The sequence below is a fragment of the Falco rusticolus genome, chromosome 6 (assembly GCF_015220075.1).
Source record: "Falco rusticolus isolate bFalRus1 chromosome 6, bFalRus1.pri, whole genome shotgun sequence".
Taxonomy (NCBI): domain Eukaryota; kingdom Metazoa; phylum Chordata; class Aves; order Falconiformes; family Falconidae; genus Falco; species Falco rusticolus.
The window spans coordinates 8,406,880-8,433,856 of record NC_051192.1 but is presented as its reverse complement, the minus strand read 5'-3'; the positions used below and the strand labels follow the sequence as shown (position 1 = coordinate 8,433,856).

The 26,977-nt window shown below is 41.5% G+C and overlaps 1 protein-coding gene across 5 annotated transcripts; it reads left to right on the top strand.

Moving 5' to 3' along the window:
• Window positions 1-268: 268 nt before the first annotated feature.
• Window positions 269-26,302, top strand: EDARADD (EDAR associated death domain). Of its 5 annotated transcripts, none has more exons than XM_037391937.1 (7): window positions 269-540; window positions 663-827; window positions 12,491-12,552; window positions 14,244-14,283; window positions 17,729-17,817; window positions 20,630-20,675; window positions 23,175-26,302. In XM_037391937.1, exons 3-7 carry the CDS (start codon window positions 12,550-12,552, stop codon window positions 23,549-23,551), a joined length of 555 nt encoding a protein of 184 aa, XP_037247834.1. In that variant the 5' UTR covers window positions 269-540; window positions 663-827; window positions 12,491-12,549; the 3' UTR covers window positions 23,552-26,302. The 5 variants fall into 5 exon arrangements, 4 of the variants coding, with proteins under 4 accessions (XP_037247834.1, XP_037247833.1, XP_037247832.1 ...); XR_005104905.1 differs by lacking the exons at window positions 269-540; window positions 663-827 and adding an exon at window positions 8,224-8,326 and having other exon boundaries at window positions 23,175-24,137; window positions 25,313-26,302; XM_037391936.1 differs by having other exon boundaries at window positions 269-827; window positions 12,494-12,552.
• Window positions 26,303-26,977: the final 675 nt, after the last annotated feature.

Genomic DNA, 26,977 nt, shown 5'->3' with positions numbered 1-26,977 from the left:
GGGGCGGGGCGCGGCGGCCAACCGGGGAAGACCACGCGCGCTTCCAAAACAAGCGGCGAGCGAGGCGGCGCGCGCGCGCGCGGCGGGCCGAGGGGCGGGGCGGCGCGGCGCGTTGGGGCACGAGCGGCGGCACGAGCGGCGGGCGCTGTCCCGCGAGGGGGTGTCACCCCGGTGGCCGCCGCCGGTAGCGTGCCGAGGCCGCGCTGGCCTTGCGCTACGTGCGTGCGGTAGGGCAGCGCCGAGGGGCCCGGGCCGCCCCGCCCCGCCGCTGGGCAGGGGGGGCCGCCGCCGCCGCTAAGTTGACTTGTCCGGTGCTGGCCGGCGCCCCCTGCAGCTCCCGGCCCGGCCTGGCGGGGAGGGCCTGGCGGCTGCCTGCCGGAGGGGAACTGTACCGAGCGCTCTAAGGCGGCTTTTGTATGTCTATGGAGACGGGCACGCCTGACGCTGGGTGTTTTATATGGGGTGTTATACAGGAATATAGGAAACACGGCTTTGCCCTAGCTGATGCCCTTACTGTTCCCTTCGAGAGCAAGGTGGAAAGTTAGTAGCTATAGTCTCTCCGGCAACTGGCTTTTTTTTTTTTTTATTATTATTATCACTCATATTTTTAGTTGTACACACACCGGTTTTGTTTGTTTTTGGGTTTTTTTTCCTTATTTCAGTGGAGGTGCAGACCACCGTAGCATAATGGGAAGGAGGCACTTTCAGATGCGGTTACACGTTACGCTAAAATCCTGAAATCCTGAGTTTTGTGGCAAGAGGCACTCCTCCCTCGTCTCCCTCCTCCAGGCTCCCCACCCCATGTGCCTGAGCTCGCAGTCCTGAAGGTGCGTGTTAAATCCATTCAGCTGCTTGAGTGATTGTTTGGGGTTTTTCTCCCCTAGGGATAAGTTTCTGCCAGAGCAGCCCCCTGAACTGACTCGCTGTACCTTCATCACTCGGCCTGATCCAGGGGAAGAGGCGAGGGGGTGTACCTTGGGAGGAAGAAGAAAGGGCAGGACTATCCCTTCCAGTGGCTGTTTGCTGTTAGATCAGCTTAGCTACACCTTCATTTTATTACTTACTTATTTTTTATTGACCCCTTAGGGAGACTGTTTGGCATTTGACAGGTTGAAAGTTACAGCGTGACTATTATCAATAGAGTTTGTCTAGCTGTGCTTTGCCAGTAGCTATTGGAACTAGTCTAAGGCTCTTATTGCTGCTTCTTTTCAGTTCCTTTCAAAATCTTAACAAAACCAAAACCCCAAACAAAACCAACAAAACAAAACAAAAAAACCCCAGACAGCTCAGAAACAGTCTTTTGCTCCCCACAGTTGAATGTATATCTGTAATTCTCTTCCCGAATTGCAAAAAACCATATTCCTGTGGGAAAACATGAACGGTGCACTGATTTTATGTGCAGGGTTGCTGGAATTAGGATTTTCTTCTCAATCCGCCTGCTAACCCAGGTTCTCCTTACACCCTTTCACTTACAGGAGAATACTTCTGTACTGGGTTATGGAGATGAGATTTAAGGTTTGGGTAACTGTTTCAGAGAGCTTAAAAGTTTTTTGTTGGCCATTGTTATTTGCTTACACATTCGTTCAAATTAGTTTTCCATTATATTTGTCCTTACATGCCAGTACGTCACAGATTTTGCATTGCTGAAAATGGCTTGAAAAGATGAAGGACTGATGGCTGTGAATTACAGAGACTGAAATGGAGTAAGCAGTAGTTTTACAGTTTGGTTCCAGAGTGACGATGTAATTCCTCCTTCCTTTCCCCTCTTGAATACAGGCAGTACACCTATAATTTGGGAATGGCTAAATGAGAATCTACTCCTAATTTCAGCATCAGTTAGATATTTGAGAATGTCAGAACAGCAAATGTTCACATTGCCATGCTTTGCTCTTGCTATCAGTACTCCATACTTTATCACAAGTGGTTTGTACTTCTCACAAAGGAACTGTTTCTGTTCAGCAGATTAAGGTGAATTCATTGTATTTGTTTGCATTTTATAGCTTTGATTCTGAAGCAAACTTTATGAGTATTTTAAAAAAGCCCCCAAACCTTGGAAGAATCAGGCACTGCTCTGTCACACCCTTGCACTACATAAAGGACTACGCAGATCTGATGTAAACTAAACAAATCAAATTCTAAGTTATAGTGTTCACTCAGTTGTCAGTTCAGAACATTTTATCTTAGTTACAGGAAGTACTTTATTTTTTCCCCTCTGACAGAGTCTTACCCTGCTTGCATCAAAAGTCAGTAGCAGTTTAGTTTTTGACTGCCATGTTAGAAGCGTAAGGAATTGTCTGTAGAAATGTATAATAATTAATTTTAAGAGGAAAAAAAAAATCCCTTGTATACATAAGTGTTGTCTGCTATACCAGAGCCGAATTTAGCTTAATACAGTTTTCTAAACTTTAGAGTATTTTCAGTCTTATGTTTTAATGTTGATTTCAACCTAGAAACGCTACTCTGGTAGTGGTTTAAAAATGTAAAAATCCCAATAGAGGGTTTCTTTGTGAAATCGATTTCAGTAAATGGCTGCAGAAGAAACAGTCTTACAATTGCAAACAAAAACCTGCCAGCATGTTACAAAGCCGGGAGCATCTACAAAGGCTGTTTCTTTTAAAGAAATTTGCCATGATGTTATAATATTTTAGCAGGGGCTGAGGACAGGCATTCACTGGGAAGAGCGATAGTCATAGTTTACAGTTTGCTGGGCTCATGAAAAGAATCTGGCCATATATATTTACTATTTCAGTGTACATGTACATTGTACCATGTGCATGCTTGGCATAAGAACAAATAACTTGTGATTTCATAATATGTATTGCTGTTAAAAACACTGACAATTGTATTTGCAAACTCTTAACGTTCTCTTTCTATGTGCAGGCAAAGAAAGCCTTGAACACGGGAACTAAAAACATTATTATGTGTTAGTAAATAAGTGTTAAATAATGGACATCAGAATGACCTCTCCCCCACCTCAGCATTGTTCTCTCTAGTGGACAGAGATCTGGGTGCACCAGTGACAGATGGTCTCTTAGTGGCTATAACAAATCTGCATTTACCAAACTTGCCTCTGGCCTGTTGGGAACTGAAACTGAAAAAGTCCTGCTGCTTTTCTTGTATTAGCTTCATTGGAGCTTTTTAGTCAGCTGTTTGCCAGAATTGAGCTTATGTACTCTGCTTATACACAGACAGAATGATCTGTGGTCATCAAGCATGTAAAAATGTGTCCTAGAAATTATTATGGGCAAATTTAAGTGATCAAACAGGCAAAACAGAGTGGCTTCACGTTTCATGTTAGGGGAAACTTGATAAATCCCAGCTGCTTTGCCACGTTCATGAACTAGATTTCAGTAATCCGAAATGTGGATTTTTGGAAATTGTTTGTCCTTGAAACTTTTGCCTTTATTTATTTTTCCACAGTAACATTTGCATGGGTCCTTTTTAAACTTAGGAGAGTAAACCAGAGGAATCAATACGTCACAAACTTCTGTTTAAGTCTGGCAAACAGCAGCGGTGGGAGTGCAGTGCCTGTTGAGCAATGGAACGTCTTGTGATAGCCTAGTTATGAAGATTCAACAATACACAAAGCAAAGCTGTGGGCAAGAATTTTTAGTAAACCATGCGATGTAAGTACAAAAAGCAGACAAGTAGTGGGGCATGTCAGTTCTGTGGTCTCTCAGGCCTGCTACAACTGAAGAACTTGTATGATCAAACCCCTGTTTTATCCAGCTGTCATTAGGCCTGATGGAAATTACATTTCCTTGTAAATTATGCTTAACTGGCAGCCTGTTCTCACCTACTGCTGTCTGCCTTAAACCCACCATATATGCTCGAGTTTGAGGCAACTGTTGCAAGGATCTTCTGAGAAGTACCCATGGATCTCTAGACAAACAAGAGAAATGACAGGAGTGTGGCCTGTAAATAGCAAAATAGGTCAAATTCAGTATAGTGAAGAAAAAAAAAAAGGAAAAATTTTAATATGAAAATTGCATGGAGCAATACCTTCACAATGGCTATGAGGAAAAGGAGGAGAAAGATAGACTGCAGTAAAAAAATAAAGAATAGCAAACTACAAGGGGGGAGTAAATTTTTTTACAGTTTTTGTGGGTGGTGAAAAATGAGCTACAAATTTTAGCTGTATACCTGTATTCTCATTCCTGCGTTTTATGCGTGTAATAGCTGAATGTTAACAAACTGCATCATGTAGTGTATGACAGCATGGTCTGAATCAAGAGTGCAGAAGTAATCTCTGAAGTCTTGCTGTCATTCCAGTAGTACCTATAATTTCTGAAGAAAGAATGCAAATAAAGGAATGAGTCTATGAACTCTGTCAAACTTCTGAGTACAGCAGGTGCAGATGAACATATGTAGTCATGTTAAAAAAACCTCCAGGACTGATGCACTTGCACTTTCTGTGCGTGTGCTTATCTGTCAACAAATCCAACCGTGAGGTTGAGTTCTCAACTAAATTCTTACACATTTATGGAAACAAGCAGCCCGGCAGGGGTCCCAGCTAGTGCCCATGCAGACAGATAAGCTGCAGCCTGAAACCAATCGTATTAGGCGTAGTTTCATTAAGTCAATCTAGCGACGGCAAGGTTTCCCTGTTTGTGTGGCGTGTGTTTGACTTGGACACAGCACAGCTCCCAGAGTGGTGAGCACACTCCCATATCACGCATGTCCTATAAGGCAAACAAATTACCCACAGGTTTATGTAAGATGGTCGAGGCGTGCGTTATTTGTTGTATTTTCTCCATATAATGTTGTTTCTGTCGTATGTCAAAATTGTGACATTCCTGAACAACTGTAAAAGAACAGACCAATATAATAATTGGCAAAGAAAGCAGTTTTAACTTTTTAGCTGCTGGTTAATTATTCCTACTCCAAAACAGTCTCAGAATTTTCAAGAACTGATCCGGCAATGCACTGAAGCGGCCGACAGTGGAAAGCAATCTGTAAGAAACTTAGGAAAGGAAATGCAGGGAGGTATTCCTGCCTCTACTGAAATACATTAGAGACAAAGAGGTTGTGTTGGAACAGAGCTATTTTGCTCAATACGTACTTTCTTAAATAAAGATGCTTGAAATGCATAAAGCCAAGGAATGAGGAAGAATAAACAAGGTTGCCATGCGATACTGGCAGGCTCACAGTTACCATGACTATTAGCAGCCCCTGTCAGGGAGGGGAAGATTACTGTTCCACCGTGTCAGTGGCATTTGGGATCCGGAACAGAAGCTCTTTATTTCCGTGAGGAAAAGCCACAGAGGATTAGTTAGAAAGAAGTTTTATATCTTTTTTTTTTTTTATTGGGAGATAGCAATACTATTTTGCTGGACAAGAATATATTGGCTGTGGGATAAAAAAGGTTTCATCTTCAGTCTGGTGCTCAGAAGGCAGGAGACTGCTAGAGATTGTGGGTTAATTGCTGTTTCAAACTATAAACTAACTAGCTATGTATTACCAGACAGTTTGTAGATCTTTGGGAAGAGTCTCTGTCCTCATCAAAGATGGCTGGGTTTTTGAGGGGTGGCAAGGAAGGGGTGAAAAGAAGCATGTGTAGACTTGATTTGTAAAAACTATTCGAAAACAGTCTGTATTAGAGAGGAAATTTACAAAATCCTGAACTCTTCACGTTGTCATTAGTTACACTGAATTTAGCAGCTTGCAGGGTTACAGCAAGATAAGATATAGATTGTGCTTAAGTATAGACATTTGCCAAGAAAGTTAATCCATTTTTAGAGAATGCTGTTGCTTAAAGTTATCTTATTCTGGATTTAGGTTTTATGATACAGTTATATGTAGTTTTGCTGAAATAATTGTTGGCTTTCTGGACTGGTCAGTTAGTTAAGTAACAAACAAATACTTCTATGTCACTAAAGAATGATACAAGAACAGGCATGCAACAGCCAAATTAATCTGTACTGTTGACAGGGCTCTAGTGATATTTATTAGTGATTGCGGGCTCCTCCTTCAGTACTAGGAAAAAATTGTTAAATTATGATAAGTAACTTAAGTTTTGAGGCAGTAATGTTATTTAGACTTTTCACTTCTATTATTAAATTCCATTATTTCAGAATTCTTTGTGAATAATGTTTTAAAAAAAATGTTTCAAATTGAAAAGTCAATGTAATTTACAGATCCACTTTTGAAAATATATGAATTTTAACAACATTAACTAGTTTCTCCTCCTACTGGCATAAGCATTTTTCTGCTAAAATTATTTTGTTATTGTTTGTTAAAACAATTTTTTAGTCCTACTGTAGGAAGATTTTGGGTTGTAAGGTATCGGAAGAGTAAACGCCAGATTAATGTTAAAACCTGGCTTAGCCCCCAACATCAATGCTTTGTATGTTTCTGTAGTTTACAGCCACCCACTGTGTAACAATAGTACACTAAGGATATTTTTAAGGATGTTAGCGGACACATTATTATATAGACTGTACATACATTTATCCAAAGTTTTTGTAGTCACCAATTATATCTACTTCTGGGGCTAAAACCGGTAGTCTTCAAACAGCACACAGAGGCAATACGTACATGCAAATCCTCACAGTCAGATTAACAGCATACATTTTATTGAGGCATACATTTGGCAGGTTTAAAATCCAGACAATTCTTAGCTCTACTGTGGCTTTGTCATTTCTTGCGGTTATAGGTGAGGCAGCAACTATTACTCTAGCATTTGTGCAGATCTGTGGTGGTGAGAATATGCTTTCTCCGCCCTCTAAGTCTCAACCTGATTATACACCACCAAAAACATCGTGCCTTTAAGGCAATCTAGGGAAACATACAGAGTCAGCAATTTTATTTCTAATTAAACTTGGTGTTACCCTTTTAAACCTAGAAGTGCCTCTGTTCTTTCAGAATGGGTTTCAGTGCTAATGTGGAAGCAGAGTCAGTCCATACCTTGGAACTGCCAGACTCCAATGATACACCTAAAAAATTACTACTTTGGTTTTCATACATCATGAATTACAGGAATATTAGTGATCTGTTCACTTTACCTTGGAGATTAAGATATATAGAGATATGTGTACGTGTTTGTGTGTATGTGTATAATCCAATGGCAAATCCTCCCATTTATCTCAAGCGAAGTAAGGGTGATGCTCTGAATCTTCTAATACCCTGTCAGTCCTCTCACAGGTGGGATGATTTAGAGGTACACCATAAGAGCTTTCCTCACAAAGACTTGCTCTGTTGTAAGGATTCACATATTCAATAGCAGAATCATTGAAAACCATCAATATTATTGATACTAATGAAAAGCCACAAGCAGGATGAGCCCCTGTATTGTCTAAATTCTGAAAATAAGAGCAATTTAATCTGTCCCTTTTTTTTTTTTTTTTTTTTGTTTTATGTATTTTAAACCTGCGTGGTAGATGAAAAATGATCTGTGGAAAAGCACTCAATTTTTAATGCTTTATGGACCAAAGGCTACTTTTAGTTCCTCCCGTATAAGTCAGTTGACTGAACTGGAGCTCTCCCAGTGCCAGACTAGGATTTGTTAATAAACGAGTAAGGTGGTTAACACACAAATGTGGTCTTTATAATGGCGCATTCAGTTTTGCTGGTTTCTGTTGTTTGTACTGTACAATAAGTAGCAATATTTGATATCGCTTATTTAGAAGGTACCGCTTATTTAAGAACTCTGTATTAAGTATATTGAAACCTTAAGTGAGAGAATTTGCCAGAGATGGCAATGGGGACCCAAAGCAATACAAAGATTTGTATCTTTGTATTTGTACATGTATGCATACATGTACATTTGTACCCTGCAGCACAAGAGGGTGAATTTAAAATATTTGGGAAAAACCAGTGCAGTTAACGATCGTTGCTCTGCAACACTTGGCGCTGGCAGCTCCGGCCGTGCAGGGTGAGCCGCCTGCAGGTACCTCCGGCCCTCACGGAGGTCCCTCCTCGGTGAGGGGGGCCGATCCCCCTGTCTGAACCCTGAGGGCGGTTATTTAAGCGCCTAAATACATGTAAGGGCAGGAGAGCGAGCGCTTCGCCGTGTATTGCTGAAGGAGGTGGACTGGCGGAGCCGGCCGGCCGGCCACCCGCCCTGCGCGGCCCGTGGAGCGCGGCGCTCCCGGCCGCCTGGTCTACCCCGGGAGCGGCGCTTGCCGCGGGGGGCGGGCGAGGAGGGGCAGGTAGGGCCGGGCGGGGGCGAGGCGCGGCCGCGGCCCGGCCCTACCTGCGGCGGCAGGAAGGGGACGGCGCGGCGGGGCGGCGGTTCCGGGCACGTCGCGGCGGGCGCAGCTCGTTCCTCACCGCTGGGACCCCGCCGCCCGCCCCATGGCCGCTCCGCAGGACCCGCTGCCCCCAGGTGAGGCCGCCGCCGCCGCGGGGAGCCGAGGGGTGGGGGGTCCCGGAGGGGGGGTGGGGGTGGCTTCCAGGCCCCCCGCTGCCCCCAGCGGGTGCGGGGCAGGCGGGCGCGGTCCCCCCCGCTTTTCCCTCCCCGGACGGGGGTGACCCGTAGCGGCGGCTTAGGGGAGCCGGGTGAGGAGCTTTGCCCCCGGCTTAGATTAGAAAGTGTTCGTTAGTTGCTCCCTTCCCCCTCCGTACACGCTAATTAACCACGGTAATAATTTATCATGTGCTCTGCTGATGTGATTTAGTGCAACTTGTCTTGTCAAGCCTGCTCTAGCGTTTAGCGTGCAGGTTAGCTTGCGCTTGCTAACAGCACATGCAAAAGCCATTTTCTGAAATCCCCAGGCTCCCGGTGGGCTCTTTTCCCGCACTCTTTCCCCTTGCACGGCTAATGGTGCACAGGACTTCTGGCACGGTTGCTCCCCACCTACCTGCTCGGAAAGTGGCAAAGTTTTTTGAGTAGTTAACAGTAAACCAAAAAACACCCAAGTGCTGGTGGACTTGGATTTTTCAGAGAACTGAATATTCTAATTTAACCGGTCCTGTTTCCTCCTCGTACTCAAATCGGAAATTCATGTGCCTCTAGTCGAAGAAGCACCGTTGTTGATCTGGGTTTAATCAAAGGGTTCATCTTAATGAACGACGTTAGCGTTGGGGTGTTCATTTTGTTTGAGTTGTGCTGAATTGTACTGTTAATGTGTATGCCCAGCCTTGGTGTGACAGAGGTCTTGCTGCATGTACGTTGAACTACGTGACTATGGTAGACCTTAACGTTCCACTTGCTACTGGTGATGCCAAGGCTGTGTTGCAGGCAAAAAGTGAATACCACCTCTGCTACATGGTGCTTTGTGAACTCCCCTCCTGCTTAAAGGTCAACATGCTGAGCTCTCCAAAAGTCACCTTCAGACCTCCTTCCAGTAGTGCTGCTCCTCTTGCAGCCTGGTTATACCAGCCAGGCTCAGGCAGAAGAGCCATGGCACCACTGAGAGGCGTGCAGGTGCTGGGTGGCAGAAAGGAACCTTGAGAGCAACCGTCAAACCTGGCTTGCGTCTGTCTGGGTCAGTTTGCACGTGCTGATTTATGGCCATCCGTGTCAACTCATGCGGTTCCTGGCGGAAGTGTGGGGAAGTAAATGCAGGCCAGCAGCTTGTATGCTGTCAGTGGGGAGTGTGGTGGTAGTGATTTTTTTTGAGGGATCCCGGATAATGTTGTTATCAAGCTGTCTGTCAAAGTGATTGTGAAATCAGATGATCTGCGCTGAATAGTCAGGTGGTACCTGTGTTTCCTCTTGACCTTTCAACATGCAAAACTGTGGATGTTTTACAGTGGAGAGAAACAGAGAACTTTCCTCTCTGCTGTTTTGTGCACCTGCATCCACCTGTTTGACATGAGCTGCAGAATGCTGTGGGAGATGTGTGTGGGAGAGGGGGGACGTGGCGTTTGGGTGGGCTTATTCACAATTAAATATTAAGACTGTGATTTCCAAAATATCCATCTACAATTGGTGTTCAACAAAACCATGTTGAGTCATCCACAGCCCGGCATGTGGAGCCTTTATTCTTGGGTACGAATATTCATACACATACATGCCACTTAGAGCAAATGTAGGGACTTGGGACTTGGCTCTATAACCTAAAAAACATGGAAAATGCTGTTCTTCATAAAGAACTAGGAAAACAAAAGGGGAAAAACTGAGGTACAGGAAAAGAAATTAACTTTTAGAATATTTTTCAGGATGGATGGTAAGCAAGAAAGATGCAAAATCACAGATTCACAGTGACTGTGTTTCTATGAGACATAGAAAGCAGGAGACAGTTAGAGGTACCACTCCCATCATGTCTTGTAGAGTCACCCTGGGATCTGTCAAGTCCTTATTTCAAATGCCTGTGTTCTTGGAGTTTCTGCCATTTTTTCAGTGCTTCCCTCTGGACTGTGGAAAATAAATCACCAGTGTCACAATGTACCTTGGCCGTTATCTTGGACCTGTAACAGAAGATAGGGGATGAAGCCCTTACCATAGCTGCACTAGCCACCAAGGTTCACCAGGGCATGGACATTTTGTGGGCTCTGCTTTCAGCTACCTCAAAGTTCCCCTTATATTACAATGGCAACAAAAAGATACTTATTTTTTTTAAAATGCATCTAAGAATCTGTAAGGAGGAGCTGTAAGGCCTCCAGAATAAACTGACGATAAGTCACATGCTTTGCCACGGGGTTTCTTGGGTCTTTGCTGACAGTGGAGAAACAGTGAAACTGGGGATTCCTGGGCTGGCCACCTTCCCTGGAGCCTTTCTTTGGCTCCCAGTGCCGCCTCCTTTTTCAGCTGTCCTTTACAGGGCGGGCTTCTCTCTTTGCCCCAGCTCCCTTTCCAGTTCCTTCACAGCTCTCCGCTACGGTTCCCACCTGGATCCTCCGATTTTGGCCCTACTCTTATGCAGTGTCTTATGCCAGCTTATTGTATTTGCTCATCTGCCAGTCCGACTCTCAACTTCTCCACATTTGAGTTGGAGAATTTATGGCGGTTCGTGCTGGCACTTGCTATCAGGGCAGGCTTTATCCAGAACATTCTGTTGATGCCATGATTCTGGAGCAGGCATTTCATGTTCACCAAAAACGGTGCGTGTGACAAGAATACGGGGTTTTGGTTTGGGGGTTTTTCTTCTTCTGCATGTCTTCCTAAGCTTTGTACTGCAGCGTGAACATGCTCATCTGAAATTTCATAGGCCTCTGCCTTTTTAGAGCATTCTGTGTGCAGAGGCTGTGCTCAAGCCTTGTAGATCCGACCCCTCTGATGGTTGGTGTGCCACCTGCCCGGGCAATGCATGTGGTTTTGCTGCGGGCAGCAGCGCTGAGCAGGGCTCAGCCTGGCATTGCAGAGGGGCTGGGCACTGCCCCTGGGCACCCCGCAGCTGCTGCTGCCCTGGGGCTGCCTCGCGGCGCCCGAGGGACAACAGAGCCCCGGAGGTGCTTCTGGCCCACTGCTGCCACTTTCGTTGGTACGTACTGTCTTGTGTTGCCTTATGCTTTAAGCTTGTTGTGCTGTTGTATTGAGTAGATTTGTTGGAGGAGGTTCCAAAGTGAACAATTATGCTACATTTAGGTTGGTTAGCGTAGTATGTGTGCAATTTCTGGGCTGTTTTGGGGCTCAGTGTTTGTACTGTGCATTTTGTGATTAATTTCTGGGCCTGTGTTCTAAATGCACTTGTTTCCGTGTTTGGGAGAAGGTAATCACCAAATGTTGATTCGGTCACCTCTTACTGGTTGCAGCTGAAAACATTTAATGTATACTTGTAGTAAGTTTAGGGACTTCTAGAATGAGAGTGGCAGGGAGGGGGTAAAAATCCTACTACATAATTTAAAATGCTTTTCAGGTTTTGAAAGTGTGATAGTTGCCAACAGAAGAGATTACTCAAGAAAAGGGCAGGGTGATGTCTAATTACGGGAGTGGTTTTGTGAATCCTGACTTCTGTGTGAGATTTGTTTCAGATTCTCTGTGTACTTTTTGTAAGTACCCCGCTGTTATTTGTTAATTTAGCCATTGATGCAGAGCAGTTGACATTTAATGATTCACCTGCAAGTGCTTTGACAATTTATTTTTGTATCCTTTTCCTGTTAATATAATTGAAGTTTATGATTCTATTGTATGCAAATAATTAGTTTACCTCAATGTTTTTTTATTAGGTTTTGTACTACAATCTGCTGGTTATTATAGTATTAATTTTTGTTGTAGCGGGTATGTTTACTGTTTGAATTATTGCTTTGAAGAAAAAACGGAGTGTTGTCACTAGGAGAACAAAATTGGCTTTTAGCATATTTACTGGATTGCTGTATTGTTTTGTGATTATTTTTTTCCCCAGAAAATAATTGTGAATTTTCATTTAAGTCTATCTTTTGTTTGCTTAGCATTGGGTTTCCTTGTTGCATGTAGCTTCTCATCTATGTGCTAGTAGCTCTGACATTTTCTAGTTTGTCATGTATTCTTGTGGAAATGTAATTTGACACAATGCATGTAGTGGCTGCATAGTTGTGCTTTATCTTGGTCAGACAAAGAAGCAAAATATAAATCGCCAGACAGAAATATTTTGAGGATTACGCAGTGACAAAGCTTTCTTATTTCCAGCAGATCATGCAGCAAAAGAGCCGGTGGAGGATACAGATCCAAGCACTCTTTCCTTGACGATGGTACGTGTGTTTCTGGTCTGATACAGTTCAAGTCGTTGTATCTCTCGACAGTAGTGTAGTGCAGGAGTGAGGTGAAACACTGAGGGATGTTAACTCAGACTGTGAGTTTTGCTTGTCTGTAAGATTGTGTAAACAGATTTTAATTTACTGACCTTGTGCCATTGAAGTGTAAGTGAAAATACCAATAGGTATATAAGCTGAAGTGGATGGCATCAGCTGAGCTGTCCATGGGATAGCCTCTAGAGGCTAAGACGGTACCGTTTTTTTAATGTAAAAAAGCCCCGACAACCAAGACTGGTGCTGACATTCTTCTGTCTGTATGGGTTGGAAGAATAAGAAAACCCACCTAGGACTTAAAATTTCAGTTGTACTAAGTTTTTCCTTCCTGTACCTATTTTGTCTGATGAGTCAGAGTCATGGCAAGGTAAGACCAAAGAGCAGTGCCTTCCAGCAGGCATGGGTGAACCTCAGGAGAGACCAGCTGGTGTGCTCTAGTGCTTGCTGGCAGAGATAACACCCTTTATGACAAGGTTTTTGTCTTGGGATATCTTAGAATATTAGACATGCCAGTCTTACGCTGAGACAGGAGTATATCAGCTAAAAATAACGTGAAATTCCGTGAAGTGTGAAGAGTTTTTCTTTTTAATGTTGCTGTGGATTGTTTATGTTGGGGAAAAGTTACAGTGCCGTAAATTAGAGAAGATCTAATGTAGTTACAAATTTATTTTACTTTGTGTTTTATTTAATGGATGGCAAGTAGAGCAAGCTATTGCTTTGCCTTGGTGTTTTTTTCTCATTTTGAAGCTTTGCAACAGGTAGTCAGCAGCAAACTCTGAAAATGTCACTGGTACTTTAAATGCTGATCCTTCACTGGGATCGGTTATTGCAGTCTGTGTACATGCATTTGTGTTAGCAGGTTTTAGTAAAAGATACAGACTTTGTTTTTGTGGACTGCCTAAATTAGATGCTCTGTTTTGCTAAGGGCAGTTTTTTTAAAAGATGAGGGAAAGTTGCTATGTCTGAGACAAATTAAAAGTTTGTTTATCCCCCCCCCCCCCCTCCATTAAATGAAGATGCCTTTTAATCTGTTTGCTTGGTTACAGCATCTATAAAAGGCACACCTACTTTTAGTTAGGGGTAGTGGTCATAGGGAAAGCAATAGGTTTCAGGTATAATAGTAAGTTATAACATGCGTGGAAATGAGCAGCTATTCCATTAAACTCAGTAATAATAGTTTTCTGTTGTGTCTCAATCAGCTTTTTAATTTTGGAGCAGAAGGGAAAAATATTTTTTTCGCTCAGTACAGTAACATTTTAGTAAAAGCTTGTATCTGCTAAAAGTGCTTTTGAAGTCACCTCTTCCTCCTCGTATGCATTACCTTTTTCATATTATTTTGAATTTAAGTGGCAAAACTTCTTTCCTGATCTCTGCTCTTCCACTAAAAAGTAATACCTTTAGAAAAAACACAGCAAAGCAGCAATCTTTTATTACTCTTGGATGTGCTAATCAGTAGTGTTAGTAGCATCTCAGTTCCCACATAAGAGTCTTACTATATATGTGGTTGTAGACAGATGAACTAGTAGCAATTCAAGAGATTCAGCTGTGATTGTGCAGTTCTGTACACTCTTTCTCCAGCATGATTACACTAAAAATATATAAAAAAATCTGTGTCTCTTGCCTTTTTATGACAGACTGAAAAATATCCTGTCCAAGACACGGGAGTACCTAAAGGTGAGTGTTGTGAATTCTGTCTGTTCAGGTGTCGTAGATCTGTGGTGTTGTGTGCAGTAAAACCACTGTAAAACAATCTGTTATTGAACAGATTGAAATACTTTTACTTTTTGCTAGATGTTAATGTTTTTAATGTAGTGTCTTCTGCATTTTAAAGGTCAGTTTGCTGTGTTATCTATCGCTTCTGAAATTTCTTTCCAAAGTTTAGTTAACTAAAAGTCAGTCTAAAACTCATGAGAAGATCTTGGCTCTCAATCTGAAAGGAAAATACTGTGTGGCCATTGAAAAACAGTGTTCAGAGAACAGATGGTAGAGACATGATAATGTTAGAGGGTGGTTTTGAAAAGATTACCAGTGCCTTCAGGCTATCAGAAATATAATCTGGAAATATCTCCAAGGTCTCTTGCCACTGATTGCACTCCCAGCCCTATAACCAAATAACTCGTCATGCCATCTTTTACTTTCAGCAGGTATTAATTGTTAAAGGAGAAATTCACACAGATGTGGGCACCACTGGGGTTGCTTTAATCACAACTCAGAGTTGGGCCACCACCTCAGTGACTGGCAGAGAACAGAGATACAGCAGAGCTTACATACACTATACCAAATCATTAGTCCATGTCTAAAGTTTTCAGGAGTTTCCTGTGGTCTTGTCAGTTCTCCGAATCCATCACCTGACCCCATCCCAGTTGATTCATCTGTTCGGTTCCAGTCTGCCTCGGTTCCAAGCCCCTCCTCAGATCACGATCTTTTTTCCACCTGCTTTAACTCACAATCCTTCAAGTGCACTTAGTCTTTGAACAAGCAATTCCTGTTTATCTATGTTATTTTTTTTAATGTTATTTTTTTAAAGACATCTGCGTTTCAGAAAGCACCTGTGTAGACAAATTGATCATCTATTGTTTTTCTGTTCTCCTACTGATCAACTTGACTGGGTTCTAAACCAGCCTTGGATTAGGGCTATGGAAGGGCCGAGGCCTGGTTATGCCAGTTAGCAGCTTCAGCGATTTAAATTTCTTAATTCAAACTACATTTTCTTTAACATTAATACCATCTACTTGGGAACTTAATACAGGTCCACCGCACAAATTCCTGCCTCTTCTCACTGAACATGGGGTGAGGGAGTACAGATTCTGTATTGCAGCAAAGTAAAATACTTGGATTACAGAGCGTGAATGTCCCCTTTATGGTTTCCTTTACATATGGGGTGTTGGGTTTTTGTTTTTTTTTTTGTCATCCCAGGCTTCACTGTTGGCTTTTGCCCAGGGGATGCACTGGCAGGGCCTCAGCTGTGGAGCACTCTGCAGGTTGCACGCTCTGCATCGTGTGTCGCGCAGCAGGTCTGCGGTGGGGACAGACGCAGGAAACTCTGCAGAAGCTGGTTGCAATGGAAACTTCTGCTGAGGAGTGTGCGCCATATACCGCTGGGGTTAAAGGAAGGTTAGAGACTATTTTGGGGGCTTGAGGGAGCCAGCCAGAGGAAATGAACGCTTCTCAGAAGTGCTGTTTAGTAGGGGAGGAGAATGTTGGATGGATGCAACTGGAGATCGTAAACTGCTTTCTGTTTATTTGCAGGCAGGTAGTTTATTCCTTCAAAATTGTTTATTAACACTCTGTTACATTCTTTTCCATGTCCTCGTTTTTAGTGCATCCATGATGTTAGATCCTCCTCAAAATTATTCAGATAAATTCCTAAATGTCAGATTTGTCAAAGTTGTTTGAAACCTGAGTTTGCCTGTTTTAAAAGCATTTAATTTAAAATGGAAAGCTGAGAGGAAGTAGAAATTCCAGCACTTTCTGTAGAAAGGAAGTGAACTCGAGTTTTTTAATTTTAGTTTCTGCTTCCTTTTGCTAAAAATATGTAAGTACTAATATAGCTTGACATTTCCCCTTTGGAGTTGAAAGTGGTGTGAATACCTCTTAATACTCTGTTCATTTCTGTGATTTAATTTTTTTCTGAGAATGACTTTTCATAACTATTTCTACAAATACATGGACTAGAAATATGAATCTTTGAGCTAAAAAGTGTTACAGATGTGCAGGTCGGATTGTGTGTAATGCAAAATTACGTTTGCTTCAGATTTAATGCTTGAATAGACAGTACATTGGTGGTGGTGGAGGGGTTGTTCGATTGCTTTTATAGGTCAATTAATGTACTGTTTTGGGGCCATAATTTATTAAAATTCTTAGTACCCTCTACCAGTTCTGAATTAAAGATGAGTTGAGGAAACTTCTCATCTTGCAGGACTAGGCTTAATGTTTACATCAAGTTTTGATTATAATTCTACCTCCACTGAAATACAGAACAAAAGTCACACATAAGGTTTCCACAGAAATGAAGTGCAATTTTGGTGACCATACTCTGCATTTTCAGCCAGACTCTGTCTTTGTTATTGTTGCTGTTGCCTGCGGTCCTACAGTCATAAAGAATAAAGATGATCCATACTAAACATATGTCCTGCAGGGGGGTGGAATACTATATAAAACCAGAAAAAGAGGAAAGTAGTGATTTGGGTTTTTTTTCTTGCAAGTGTAAGGATGAATTCTTTGATTCAGATCAATTTCTTGAGTCAAATAACAAAAAGAAGACATATTTCCTTATCTGATGATTCATAAAGATAATAGCTGTTCTTTAATGAGATCTTACCACTAAACAAACAGCAAGGGGAAATGTACCAGCACTACAAATGTAGTCACCACCACGGAGAGTCTTTGGGTGTAAAAACACGTAGAATACAAGCTCTATGGTTGGATCATGAGGATCTTTTTCATTATGCAGAGTGAAATTTGTCTGTTTGCATAAGGTTCACGAAGGGTTTATGTATCCCTTGAACCCCTTTTTGAGGGCTGAAATGAAGCTTGTACTGTGCTGGGGAATATTGTGCTTTTCAGTGGACTCCCAGTGCAGCTGATAAACACACTTTGAAATGGATTATTTCAGTAGTTCAGGAAACTCCTCTATAGCAGAGATAAGTAGTATGAGCCTAATTCGCAAAAGGGGCAGAATGAAAGGTAAATATTTGTGTAGTATATATTTCAACAATTACTACAATTGTGATGAGAAAAACAAAGTAAAAATTATAGTGACTTTTGACAATCGTCTTCAGCTTACTTTGATGTCTTAGTTCAGTTAATGTTCTTCCGGCAGTTTTCCGAAAGAACGTGACTCTTGCTTCAAAAATAGTGTGTTTGTTTAAAAAGCAACTGCTACACTAATATTTGATCTCTGCAAGGATTATTTTTCCCTGCGCAGTCATGCTCTGCATGATTGTTGCACTCTCTGCCAATTTAATATTTTGGTTTTTTAATCCAGCATTTCCCAGTGACTGATCATCATATGGAGTTAAATTTCGTATGCTAGACACCTGTAATTTATGTTTGATAGTCTTGCTATTTAAATTTGTGTTTGGGGTGGAAAACCAGTGTTTAACAGTCTTTGTCTTAGATGAGGAGTACCTAGCAGATCAAGTTACGTTGGAAATTGCATCTGTGAACATCAAGACCCTTACGTCAGATTCTGGCCTAATCCAACAGGTAAGAAAAATGATACCTGAATGTGAACTAGGTCATTGCTGTTGATTAAATAAGTATGTTAATAAATAAATATAGTTTCAGGCTATATCTGGAGAGCACAGATTTACTCAGTAAAACAGACCAGAAATAGGCTTTCTTTCCAAGGGTTCCATGAACTGAGCTTTTGTGGAGGAGAGCAAAAGAAAGGTGGTTTAATCATTAACGTGTACTTTGTAGTTGAGATACATTTTGATCAGCATGTAGATGCTCAGAAGAAGAGCTGACAAAGAGTTAGGGCTTTGTCACGCATGCTCTCCCCTCTTCCTACTGGAAATAGAGCCAGGGCAGAGAATAAGTGAAGAAGTAAGGAATCCTAGGTTTTGGACTCCTTGTGTTTTGCCCTGGGGGAGAGGCATTTGACAGTTCTTTTTTTGACTTTGGGACACTGCTTTTCCCGTAGTGGAAGCACGCACCACCAATCTTAACAGCGCCATAGGGCAGGCAATGCTGAGGACCCCCATGCCCCATGGTTACCATCTTTCAAGTGAATGTTATTTGCTGAATTTCAAATTGATTCTCTTTGGGTTGAGGAGAAAACCTGGAGAAGAGAAATGAATGAACATTTTCCAGCAAGACAAAGAATTAAAAGGCTTCCTTATCCCAGAATCCCAGCTGAATTTCATCAGAAACGAACAAGGGTTTGGTATGTGTTTCACAGATGGTGTCAATGGTTCTATAGAGCTGGAAAACTTTCTGCTTATTTTCAGACTGTGCATGGGTTTATGGCTTTGATTAGACCTGTAGAGGTTGATTGGATTTTAATTATGGGCAAAAAATATTCTTTCATAATACCTTCATTTCATGGGTAGTAACGCTTCATTGTCTTATTGCAATTACATTATAAGAAAATGATCTTGAGTACATCTCAGTGCATCTGACTTGATAAAAGCGGTTTTAGCTGATCAGTAAAAATAAGAATTTGAAAACAGATTTATGGCACAGGCAAGTAGGCCAGTTTTTCTTTGTACTTTTTGCAGTACTAGCCACTTGTAGTTTTTTAGCACAGGACGTGAGTATAATGACATCTCTTAAAAAGCATTTAGATATTAGCTTTTACAGTATGGTTTGAACTTTCATGAATTCATAGTCTCGGAAATGTTACTGAAACTTAGGACAGCAATGTAGCTATTGCAAACAAAGTGAACAGTATCAACTTTTCCCTCACCTCCCCCCCCCCCCCGCCCCTTTTGTTTTTATTTACTTGTTTCTTTTGAATCAGATCTCTGGGGAGGCTGAGCTGCGATGGGCTGGCTCCTTCTCCCAATGAGTTACCCTTCCAGGGATTTGCTCCTCAAGGCTCAGTAATAATGCTCTACCTTTCAAAGGAATTTGTGGGAATGGAGACAACGACTATAATCAGGATCTCCAGATTTAATTTACTTGAACTTTGGGTGCTCACATGTTGCCATGAAGGCCAAGTTCATCTTTAAAAAGCTCTGTCCCGAGAAAGCTTACGCGGTGTCAGTGGAAAAGTAAACTACTAGAAGATAATGGCGAGGATTGCTCTGCTGCCAGCAGCACGTGCAGTGTTAGATCTCTCTTGAGCAGAGGGCAGACATTTTGTGGGGTGAATTGATGCTGCATGTGTGATCTTGCAGTTTTCGGGGAATAAAGAAATGCTGAGAACAGCATGCAAATTTTTCCTTTCCTAACAAAGTCTTTAAATATTTTGGAGATAGCTTGCTTTCTTTGTAATCGGACTGTGAATGTATGCGTGTTCACCACATCAACTGAAACCGGCTATGTTCTATTTTTAGTAGGTTTCTTAGTAAAGAAGGTGTAGCAGGTAGGAATAGAGTATCTTATTACACTGTATTGTTACCCAGTTGACCTGCGTTTGCGTGCACAGCCTGCGAAATGTTAAGAAGCCTCCCGTTATGGTTTTGGAAGATGACGCAGACCAAAAAAATCAACAATACTTTATTGCAGCTATCTAAGGGGAAAATCCCCTTCTGCTTTCATCTTTAAGTCCTCGACAGAAGAAAGCTGTTTCACCTGGCTCCGCACCTGTGTAGTTAAAGTGAGGGCAGCTGCAGCTTCCCACAGGATTAAGGTGCTGTCCTTCCAGTTTGTAGATGTTGCTCTCTAAATAGTAGAATTGAAATACTGCAACATGTGTTGCAGTCTCAAGCTGCTAAGTAATTTCATTATGTTTAATTAGCAGGCAAAAAGCTACTGAGGGAATGTTGACTTCAAACAGGAGGAGGGTTACACGTGAGACAGCAGAAAATTTCAAGTCCACCTGTTGCCTAGAAAAGTTTCGTATGTGTGTAAAGAAGTTTGTTAAAAAAAAACCCCAAAACAACAAAAAACTCCAACAACAAACCAAAAAAAAAAGAGGCTCTTCCACTTTTCCTAGATCAATGAAACAATCCCTTACTGCTGCATGTTACAGGCAGAAATCTTGCTTTTTTTTTCATTACAGAGCATTTAAAAAATCTTTTTAATCAAACCATGTGAATTGTTGAACAGCTGTTGAGGGTTTAAGAACAAATTATCTGAAAGATGTAACCCCATAGCATGTAATTAATAAAGATTACATTGTTCAGTGGATATAACCAACAGGGCAGTTTTGTGAGCCAGTGCATGAAAATGCTGCCTGAAAAGACTGCAGATTGTCAGTAATCCCTCAAAACCAGATATATTCCCTGTCTGACTTTACAGGTAGCTCGGGATTCTTTTGAGTAATCTCTTGCCACTTGTAGATCAGCCAAATAGTTATTCTGATGTTCAAATACGTTGTTTTGATTTATATTTGTTTTCTGCTTTGTAGCCAGAAGACAAAGACACACAAAACCACAGTGACGAATCACTCTCCGGTAATATGTCAGCTTTTACTGCTCTGTATATTTTATTCCTAGATTTTCTTTGAAAGTACTTTATTAAAAGCTGCTGTTTGTCGTAACTAAGATCTGCTTGAGTAATGGATGCTTCTGGAGCTCATTTCACTACCAGTGTCATTTACAACTTCTTTGTTCTGAGGGGTCGGTGATCAATAATGCAGACCATACGAAATGTGTAAGCAGTGTTTTTCCAACACACGTAGTGCGTCCACCTTTGGAAGAAATCTGTAAACAGCTATTGGGAGAGAGCAGGAGTTGGCAGTAGGCTGTGGGGGCTTATCCCATAATTGTGTAAGCTCTGCTGGGGGTGGGGTGTATGTGTGTGATACGCAGCCCTGTTAATCTAGCAGTGAACAACTGAGAATTTCCTGTTAATAAAGAAGCCTGTCCTATCATGTAGCATTAGGTTCATGCAATTAAGTGGGTAGGTCGTCATCTGCTCATCAGTATCTAACACAGGGCATCTTAGACAAGCCAGGATTCCTTATAATGCTTTTGATAGTCTGCGCAGAGTATAGCACAAGAAGCAGGTTGGTTTAGTTTTGTTTACCTGTAACTGTGCCCTGTGTCCTCTTTACCCCTTCTTCCCTGCTTCTATTGGAGGATGAAACTTACTCTGGCACCCTTGCAAAGCAAAAGAAGATGAAATTCAGATAGGGTGCTCTCCTGCCCTTTGAGCTTAGCCAGAACCTTGGATTATATTCGTTTTCCCTTGTTTGTATAAGTGAATCTTGCTATGAGTGAAGCCAGCAAGGTTTGTCTCACTCCAACAAGAGTTTAGAGTGCACAAGAACGGAGTTGTTAACATATATATTTCTGTGGAGAACAGCTGCAAAGCCTGTGGAATACCTGTGAGCAAAGATGTCACCAGAACGTGTTTCCCCTTAACAGAGAATCTAAGCATTTGTATGAAGTTATGTGTCTGCAGCGGTGTTGTTGCTGCACGTCCTAACTTGTTGAAAACTTCAGAAGTTGTCTCTGGCCTGCTAAAAAAGCAAGCTGGTGAGCAGTGTTACGAAAATAACAATAGCCTGTTCTTCCCCTAAAAACAAAAACCAAAGTGCATGCAGAAGCTACGTTCAGCTCACAATTTGATGGTCTTTCTGGAATTTTCACACAATCTGGCAATAATTACTGCAAATGGGGGGAAAAAAAAACCCCAAACCCAAACTAACCAAAACCACCCCAACCTTAACAGATGCTGTTGTCTGTATGAGTAGGTGTCAGTGAGTACCAGATTCGCCCTTAGCCAGAGATACGGTTCAGATCTCTTAGACCAGCACTGATCCAGCACTTGTAAATTTTGTGTCACTGTTTTCTGTTGGTTTTAATCAATCTTTTGATTAGTATCAGTTTTCTTATTGTAGTGTCCCTTTTTCAAGAGTTTCATCCCAAGTAGGACCAGTTGCTTCCCTATTCCAAGCTGTACAATGAAGCTGGAGGGAGGGCAGAAGCTTTAAAAAGTGCTTCTGGGCTGCATCCGTTATCTGCTACTCTTTGGAGATAACAAATTCTTGTCCTCCAAAGGAGAGAGGGAGAGTTAAGGTCCTATCTGCAGCCAAAATGCTCAGACAGTGCCCTACACCACTGCAGTGTTAAAGGTCTTGGTATTAGTGTTTAACTAGAACTAGTTTCTACATGTTTTTACAAGTTATTAATATATAATATAGTGTGATAGCACCACATTGTTCACAGTGTTGGGGAGATACTGACTGTTGTGTGTGGGAAAGCTCTAAATGGCAATTTTCGGTATTCGATGCAGATCTTAGGACTTGGTATTTTTATTTTTCTCACACATGGAGGAGTATGCACTTCATTCCTTTCCATAATGTACATTTAAAATAGGCTTTCATTTTAGAACACGGACAGCTTTTATTGTAAGAGCCCTTACAAAGCATAGGAACGTTTTCTTTTTCATTGTGTTGAAGTACTAGATGTTAGTTGTGTTTGCAGCTAGATGTGTCAGCAGATATTCTCCTGGTGCAAATACTTCATGTTGTTATGAAGGCATGTTATGAAGCTCAGAAGTGCAAAACCTTTTCCTTCATCCTACAACACATGTATACAAGATGCATATAATGCACACATAATCTTGTTGGTGATTTAAGCAGAGGTTGTGGCAGATTTGAGGAAGCATCGTAGTTCCTAAAAAAAAAAAAAAAAAAAAAGGAGAATATCCTAGCTCACACACTGGATTGAATTGCATGCCTTTTCTGTAAAAGTGTAAGTGTGGTATTTTCAAAATTCCTGTCATTTTGATTGTAGCCACTGAGCGTAGTGAAGAGAGAAGTCTTAGAAAGTTAATTTCATGAGTACTTCATAAGGAATGGCATTACGTGTCACTATTCTGACTTTTCCGGAAACTATTCACAGGAACATAATAGTCTTCAACCCTTTGTGGTTTTAACTTTTTGTTCCTGGTGAAACCACAGAAATAGATCCTAACTTCTCTGCATGTCGTGGTTTTCATTGCAGATCTCAAGAAAACCTGCAAGGAAAATGGCACCTGCTCCTTGTGCTTATTCCGCGCACCGACCATCAGTGACATGCTCAATGATGAGGACTTGTTGTACACAGTGAGGCTAAAGCTGGATCCCTGCCACCCAACAGTGAAAAACTGGAGAAATTTAGCAAGCAAGTGGGGGATGACTTATGATGAATTGTGTTTCCTTGAGCAGAAGCCCCAAAGCCCCACCTTGGAGTTCTTGCTACGGAATAGTGACCGGACTGTGGAGCAGCTAATTGATCTCTGTAAATTTTATAAAAGAATTGATGTTGTGAAAGTGCTGCTGAAATGGGTGGAGGAGGAATGGCCCAAGAGAGGGAACAGAACTTACCAGAATGACTTCTAGGTCAAAGAAAGTTTGTTAGTCCGTATGTTTTTAATGCTGGGACTAGCTGCCATTAGTACATGGGAAGTTTTCCTTGCAAGAAAGAGCGAGCTTGTACTGATGGTTTATATCCTGTGTAAGCTTTAAGCGCTGTATACACGTACATATATGTTCTGTGCCCTCAGGGTTGCAAAGATAACCTTCCAAAACTAGATGGAATCATGCAGGTTGTGTTCTTGGGTCTACAGATGCCTTCAGTTTCTTTGCTGCTGTTTGTAGGCTTCCTAAGCAGAAGAGGAATGAAAAAAAAACAAAACCAGACCACTGGTTTTACTGCAGCAGCTGTGAACCATGTCAATTGCATGCTGTTGCTGCTGTGAAAGCCACAATTAGAAGGCAAGTCTCTTGGCCTTTCCGGCAGCCCTTCCACAAATTAATGTGTTCTACGTAGTAGATGATGATGAGTTTTTATTTTTCTTCCTTTTTTAAATTTTTTTAAACGTTTTATGACACTGTTTTTGGTGCAGGAACACATGAGTGTTCCAAGCAGCGGTTTGGATTTGCATGTTGCAATTAATTCAATGTTTCAACATCACATTCAGACAAAGTAAGCTTTAAATCTCTTTTGTAAACAAGAATAGGTGTGAAACAAAGCAATTCATTACATACTACTACATCGTAGGGCATATACGTGCTATAGAAGAAATCTTGCAATTTGGAGAGATGTGCCAGCCCATAACCACTAGGGACCAAAAAAAATCCCCTGAAAATGCTTTATGTTTAAAATAACTTTTGAAAGTTTTGAAGACAATATGTACTCTGAGTGCAATTATCTGTTCATGTCAGATGCCTCTTGCTTTGCAGTGTGAGGTGACAGCTAATGCCTCCCCCAGGGTGTCTCCTTAGGATGGAGCGTATCTTCCCTTTTCACAGACTGCGGTTTTCTTTACAGTCCTGTGGGCTGACCTACTTTCTGTCCCACACCAACGCAGCTGCACACTTGTGTGAAGCTAGCACAAGTTTATGTGTTGGTTAAAGCCACTTTAATGGGAAATTAACAGGTGAATTCATCTACAGTCCAGGTGGATGGTTATTAAAGCACTTACGGTGGTTTAGACTGACTTTTCTCAAAGAACTTTGATACTCTGAATTATGCTCTTTACATTTTAAGTATTTTAGGAATTGGTCTTTTTCCTGCCATTCTTCTGTGTTCTCATTTTTTTTAAAAAAAAAAACCTCCTGAAAAATCAGTTATATGCTATATTAAGTACTTTTATAGCTATAACGCCACATGCAAATACGTTGTATCTTAAAAATACTTCTAGTTGTTACCCTTGCTAAAAGCATCTCGGACAATACTAATATGTACATAGGTGTATATACCAAAGCACTGGTGAACAGTATGTCAAGATGTGGGGCAAAACTAGAATGGGGTACAGGTTTACTTTTCTCCAGTAGAAATAACTAAGTAGCAAAGCGGAGGGAAATCTAATGCTGTATACTGAGTTTCTAACTGTAAGAGAATGAAAAGGGACCTCTAGTAATACTATACTAAAGATACTGAGTGATACGGTTACAGAGGAGCTAGGAGTGAAGACTAACATTTTCAATGTCGGGAACTAGTTCTGGGGTGACATTAAATTAGCTTTATTTTGGTGACTTCGAGAAGCTGAAGATCTAGTTTCAAGGTGAAAAGGCTGACCTAAATTTGAGGTTTGAATTAATTTTTTTTAGAAAGCTTGTGGAAGGCTGGAGTTTGTAATAACTTTTTTTTTTTTGTAGGCATTCCTCAGGAAAGCTGCTACTTTTTGGAACAGTAAGGTTTCTAGCCATATTTCATAAAGATGAAATTGTACTGCTGTATCTCGTTGGGGATGCGGTTTAAATGTTTCGTGTTTCTCTTCTGGGAATGGGGTTTTCCGATCGGTGTTGGCCAGCTCTGACTTTTGCAAATCATCTTTTATCTTTAGTTAGGAGTTCTAGAATCAGCTTTGAGGACTGCTGCTGTGGCTGGGCTGTCTGTTCTTTTCGGTTCCTACGGAGGCATCCACCGCATATGTGGGAACAGTCCATAATGCAGCTTGCCCAGCATAATCCCCCATGCCTTGGGTCTCCTATATATATGCGTGACTTAGGATCACGTGCTTGTGTGCCACGTTGTTCTTCTGAATGATGAGTGCTGGCATGTATGCCAGCAGCTTTTCTCTCCCATAAAGTCCCGCGGCTATATGTGTGTGATATTGTAGTATGCTGTCCTTTGGTAGGTGCAGTCCCAGCAAGGAGCTGGCACCCTCACCTAAGACTCACAAGGGGAATATGAAATGATGCAGCAGCATTCCTGAATCGAGATGTTCAACTGAAATCTACCCCTTTTTTTTCCTGTTTTCTGGCTAAAACTTGTAAAATTTTGAAGAAACACTGTTGTCTTGTGGAAATGAATTCTAATCCCTTGAAACTCTTGAAACCTCCACGTCAGCTGCAAGGATTCATGTCTGATGGAAATAAAGCTGCTTCTGGGAGGTCATAGGTGGATTCTGTATAAATTTTCAGCACTGAGAGTTGAAAATGTTAGCTTTAAACTTCATCATACACTGGATTACTCATTAGTATACTTGAAATACTTTCCCTCTTTGTATAGCATGAATTGAGATGTACACACTTTTTTAGTTTTGTATCTGTTTACAAGATAATGGGTCTGAGTCTTCAGTTTATTCTTATATCTTGTTATAATGTATACTATTTTTAGAAGAAATATAGATTGTCAATTTTTGACTTTATTGTATTTGGTTTTATTTACAGCTAGGAAAACAGGTGTTTTCCTTCTCACCAGTCACCTTGGAACCAGAGAACTATCAACTAGTGCTGTGAAAAAAAAAACCATCTTTATATACAAGATTCATGGTGTCTTAAAGCATCTATGTTTGCAACAGATACTGCTGTTCAAGAAAGGAAGATGCACTTTTTTTAATCTTTTCCATACAAAAAATGCATTAATTTCTGTAAGATGATGAGCAAAGATGTTTATTTAGAAACTTGCAGTGGAGTTACTAACTATAGAGAGGTATGCAGCCTACACTGGGTGAAGTCTTCCTGAATTAATAACCAATCTGATAATGAAGGTTAGAGAATCTAGCTGTGCTAGGCTACCAGTTTTGTTTCTCGTATTCCCATACAGGACCCACTCTCCCTTCAGGGATTTCATGTTCTTTGGCTGCCATCTCTGTGCCTGCAGGATAATCAGCGGCCCTTCCCTCTCATTTTTAGCTTCTATGGAGACGTCCAAACCACTATATTCTTTCATTCCTGGAGCTTTACCTAAGACACGGTGAGCCTAATTGTTCAACAGCAAAGTTACAGCCCTGTGCTCAGGAGGCTCCAGTTTTGCTGTGAGGTCAGCTATGGGGCGTCCCCACGAAATGGTGACGGTGTCCAGTTGCCTTATGCGCT

What these genes read in the sequence shown, in the direction of transcription:
- EDARADD (XM_037391933.1), top strand. Translation starts at nt 8,296, where the DNA reads ATGGCCGCTCCGCAGGACCCGCTGCCCCCAG. An exon ending in GCACTCTTTCCTTGACGATG is followed by an intron (nt 12,553 to 14,243) that starts GTACGTGTGTTT and finishes TTTTTATGACAG; the next exon opens with ACTGAAAAATATCCTGTCCA. An exon ending in CAGTGACGAATCACTCTCCG is followed by an intron (nt 20,676 to 23,174) that starts GTAATATGTCAG and finishes TTTTCATTGCAG; the next exon opens with ATCTCAAGAAAACCTGCAAG.